Below are 5,000 nucleotides of genomic sequence, written 5' to 3' on the forward strand. Positions count from 1 at the left end.
ATGGTTCTATCTAGCTCTAGCTGGATTAACTATTAACTCCCAAAAAAGTAAGCTCTCGACACGTACAGTAACACAATCATATCTTAAAACATTGGTTGCAAACATGTCTGTATCTAAGTCTAAGTGTTGATAGCCTTGTGTGTGTGTGTGTGTGTGTGTGTGTGTGTGTGTGTGTGTGTGTGTGTGTGTGTGTGTGTGTGTGTGTGTGTGTGTGTGTGTGTGTGTGTGTGTGTGTGTGTGCCTTTTTGAAGCAGCTTCTTGAAGGATTTTACTACAACCAAAACACGATTATTACAAAAGCAATGGCAGAGAGGAGATAATCTTTGAAATGATATTTATCAGCAGAATGTGTTTTGGGTGAGCAGAGCTGAACCAGCAAAGTGAACTTCACTACATGACTGAAATCCATACAGTAAAAGCAACTCACTCACTCAAACATTCACCCACACAAACCTCACTTATTCACCTCACCCACTCAGTCACCCACACACACACTTCACTCACTCAAACATTCACCCACACAAACCTCACTTATTCACCTCACCCATTCAGTCGATGTTGCTTTATCATGTTGTTTTGTAACAAATATGCTAATATGCTATTTAAATATGCTGTTAATTCAGTCTTTCATTTTTACAGTTTATGTGAGCATTCTAAAAGGCATCCACTATTTGTGTTAATTTAGCACACTAACTGGCAAAAAATACAGGCACATTAAATCAGTCAAAGAGTGCACAATTACTTCTTTAGGCCTTGAAACATAAGGTTACACACTTGAACTTTACTTTGGATTTGGTAATCCAGGATTTGGAACTTGCTAGGGACTTCTCTGACTTGACTTGGTACTGGACTCAAGACTAAAGACTCAAGACACAAGACTACAGACTCTGGCCAAACAATGACTTTGTCCCACCTCTGGGTTCCACCAGGCATTCCGATAGGGTTTTGTTTTAAAGAAAAATGCAATGTTCACTTTCCAACTGAGGAACTTGGTCTAGGAGTCTTGGTTACATAACTCCCAAATATCCCATATCAACTTCTCGCTGTTTTGTTGTCTATACTACACTGAAATACACCACATTTCCTCTTCTTAAATACCAGTTTTTCATCTACATTCTAGTTGCTGTAGTGACCTTTGTAACATACAGGTTGCAATAGGGTGCTTTCATGCAAACAACATAAATATACCATGCGGGTAGGGGAGATGATATGATATGACAGTGGAGGCAGAGTGTTGTGTTTATGTTTTAAAGGGTGAGCATCCAGGGAATGGTAAGCACTTACAAACACCAGGAGCCGGGCACCAGGCTAGGGGGGCAGAGGGGGTGAGGGCCAACATGCTTAACCCAGGCCTGGTGATGCCTGCTGGGGGATAAACTGCAGCCATTGCTCCCCTCTATCTTAGACCTGGGCCTGAGGGTAAACCGGTATCTGTCTATCCTGTCTATTAAACTACCAACAAAGATGTTTTTGTTTATGGTGTGTACTGCCCTATAAAACCTTCTCCATGATTGGCTGCTTTTCAAGGTCTCCTTTCAGAAAGGTGCACTGACTGTAAGGAGGCAGGCTTTTCAGAATCAGACTCACTGAAACTTAGTGATGAAATCATTGGATCAGATTCACATCCAGTTAAAAGTGCATTAAGCTCCATTGATTTTTTTTGTCTCTTGTCAGAACACCTTACCCTTGGTCTGTCAGACTCATCAATAATAAATAGAATATTTCATTACAATGATGAATGTTAAATTGAATAGCTGCATCTTCTTCTCTTTGGCTGGGAGCAGGCTGCCTGCTGCTGTGTGCGAGGGGGCAGATGGCATTGCTAACTGTCATGCATGCAAACGGTAGGAGGATAGCTGCCTAGAGAACAGCCGATCTAGGACAGATCGAACCTTGATCAGACCCAAAACTGTTCCAGGGTCAGTGGCCACAGCACAGAATAGAGAGTGAGATTGGACAAAGTGTTTTACTTACAGGTAGTAAGTGTAGGAGTGATAGTTTCTTCTGCCGAGGGGGGGTGGTGAAGAGTTTAAGCAGTGAGGGAGGACGGGGATGGGATGACAAGGGGAGGGGGAAAAGGAAAAAAAATAGGAAAAAATATTAATGTTCTGAGTAAAAATAGGCAAAAAAAAGATGAACAAAAGCAGATATGATGGCTACGAATATGAGTGAAAGAGGTAACACTAATCTTGTGTTGGCGTGTGTGTGTGTGTGTGTGTTTGTGTGTATGTATGTGTGTGTGTGTGTGTGTGTGTGTCGTGTGTGTGTGTGTGTGTGTGTGTGTGTGTGTGTGTGTGTGTGTGTGTGTGTGTGTGGTGTGTGTGTGGTGTGTGGTGTGTGTGTGTGTGCGTGTGCGTGTGTGTGCGTGTGCGTTTTTCTGTTTGTGTAAGGCAAAGTCAAGAGCTCCCCTTTGCCTTTTCAATCACAGACAAACAAACACACACACACACTCACATAAAACATGGACACACCGTGGTTATCTGGTATTTTCATAGCGAAAGACATGACCTAAGCGTGCCACACCCTGGATCCTGATATTTTCATATGGCATAAACACGACATAAAATGTATATCAACTGTGTGTCTGTGACATTAAACTATTAAAACTATTGACACACACACATAAACAAACACACAGTAGAGATATCTCTGTTTTCCTTTCATATGATCTCGTTTCATTAATCCTTCCATCTATCAGCTCAGACAGTAAAAGCTCAGAGTAATATAATCCAAGTTGCTCTGCAGTAACATGGACATTAGTATGTCATACCATGGCCAGATCCAGATTTAATCCCACAAATTAAACCAAATAGATGCGACGGATTCAATCACACCTTTTCATTTGATAAGGCGTATTGAGCGAGAATTCAATTAAAAGGGAATGGTGCCTGGTGGTAATTACACATAACTGTCAATCAGACTTTGGGAATTATGAGTCCCCCTTGACTGAATTAAAGACACCGAGAGGACAGACGCAGACAGAATGAAGAAGGAAGAGGAAAAAAGCCCTTTCATCTCTGCTCTCAACACGTCTGAAGTTCACCTGTGTGAGTGTGTTTGCACACCCTGATTCCTCTGTGACAGTGTGGTTAATTCCACCAGTCTTTATTCTGTGTTGTGTGTGTTATGTGTGTGTGTTCACATGCCCACCGGAGTGTAAAGGTCCAATTACTCCCTTATGTGGTCTGTAGTTCTGTGTAGGCACATACAATAAATATATAGGTATCTATGTACAAAAAGTGTCGTGTGGTAAGTAGTCCCCTCTGGCTGTGCGGACCACTGGCAGAGGAGAACTTGTCAGCAGCTACAGCTGTCCTGACTTAATTCACTCTTTTTTACCTGACTCTTATCTGCTTTTATTTTCCAAAGGGGTGACAGGAACGAGTGGAGCAGCTGTATTAAAGTTTAATGACAGACCGCTCCTCTCCACTGTAAACTGGGTTTTTAATGGAGCTTATCAACATAATTACATTCATTATTCATTGTTCAGCCTCCAACCAGAGCCCCACTGACTTGAGGTCAGTGCAGAGAAGAGAGCAACCTTTGAAACCCTTTTATGTATGGCCGTCAGCGAGTCGAAAAAACACTCCACCACCTTACCAAAGTCCTTCATAACACAAGTGTGTGTGTGTCGATGTGTGCTGACAAACACACACATGCATACACTTCCCACCTACTTCACATAAGCCCTTCATACACACACACACACACACACACACACACACACAACACACACACACACACACACACACACACACACACACACACACACACAAACACACACAAACACACACCAAACTCTCTGACTCACTGGAGAGATGTCCTCTCAGAAGAGAGTTTTCAGAGGGACTTTTAAAAGTCAGAGCCGCTCATGAAGAATTCATGGTGGTGTGTGTAACGTGTGTGTGTTTGTGTGTGTGTGGGGGGGGGGGGGGGGGGGGGGGGACTGAGTGTGTAGCGTGTGTGTGTGTGTGTGTGTGGGGGGGGGGGGGGGGGGGGGGGGGGGGGGGACTGAGTGTGTAGCGTGTGTGTGTGTGTGTGTGTGGGGGGGATAGGGTTAAGGAGAGGTGAGTGTGGGTGGGGTCCGGTCTTCTTTTCCATCCCCAGACCGTTTCTACCCCTCTCTCCCTCCATCTGCAGGCTAGTTCTGGCCTTACCTTTTCTTCATGAGGAGCACCACACCGAGGAAGATGATGACGAAGAGCAGGATCCCAGCGATGACCACGGCGATCTTCACTGTGTGGTCAGTCTGCTTCTCTGGTTCAACAGCGTCTGGCTTATGGGTGGCCGCACCTGTGGGTAACACAGGGAGTCAGGGGTCAAAGGTGAAATGTGAGAAGTTGTGCAATGCTTGAAGGGTCTAAAAGTCCTGCTGTTCATCACCAGGAGGAACTGCTGTGTTCCAATATGGACCTCCACCAGAGTAGCTGCCTCAAAGGCAGGTCTCAGATCTGACTTCCTGAGTCAGGAGACTGTATGAGCCTCAGGGGCAGGTCTCAGATCTGTCTTCCTGAGTCAGGAGACTGTATGAGCCTCAGGGGCAGGTCTCAGTTCTGACTTCCCTGAGTCAGGAGACTGTATGAGCCTCAGGGCAGGTCTCAGTTCTGACTTCCTGAGTCAGGAGACTGTATGAGCCTCAGGGGCAAGTCCTATGAGCCTAAGGGGCAGGTCTCAGATCTGACTTCCTGAGTCAAGAGGACTCTATGAGCCTAAGGGGCAGGTCTCAGTTCTGACTGGCTGAGGACGGGAGAGACTCTATGAGCCCTGCTCACAACCACTACTGACACGCATGGCTTAACATAGACTCCAGAGGAACTCTCCTCACTCATAAGGCTCTCTCATTCTGTCTCTCTCCATCTTGCTATGATTTTGATCTTTCTTTCTCCTTGTGTCTCTTGCTCTCTTGCTCTGTCTATTTTGATCTCTCTCTCTCTCTTCCGTTCCCTCTCTCTTGCTCTGTCTATTTTGATCTTTCTCTCTTATTCTGTCTCACTCACTAT

General features: G+C 44.9%; 1 protein-coding gene across 1 annotated transcript in view; it reads right to left on the reverse strand.

Annotated features, from left to right (window-relative positions):
* Window positions 1–5,000, reverse strand: part of LOC308364549 (receptor-type tyrosine-protein phosphatase mu-like) — a gene marked incomplete at both ends in the record, with an annotated part of 185,601 nt that overhangs the window by 78,957 nt on the left and 101,644 nt on the right. Inside the window, 2 exons of the mRNA XM_080837711.1 lie at window positions 1,975–2,004; window positions 4,158–4,293. Of these exons, the coding sequence (XP_080693837.1) occupies window positions 1,975–2,004; window positions 4,158–4,293 (166 nt within the window). The remainder of the gene's footprint in view (window positions 1–1,974; window positions 2,005–4,157; window positions 4,294–5,000) is intronic.

Source organism: Sprattus sprattus (assembly GCF_963457725.1).
Source record: "Sprattus sprattus genome assembly, chromosome: 4".
Lineage (NCBI taxonomy): Eukaryota > Metazoa > Chordata > Actinopteri > Clupeiformes > Clupeidae > Sprattus > Sprattus sprattus.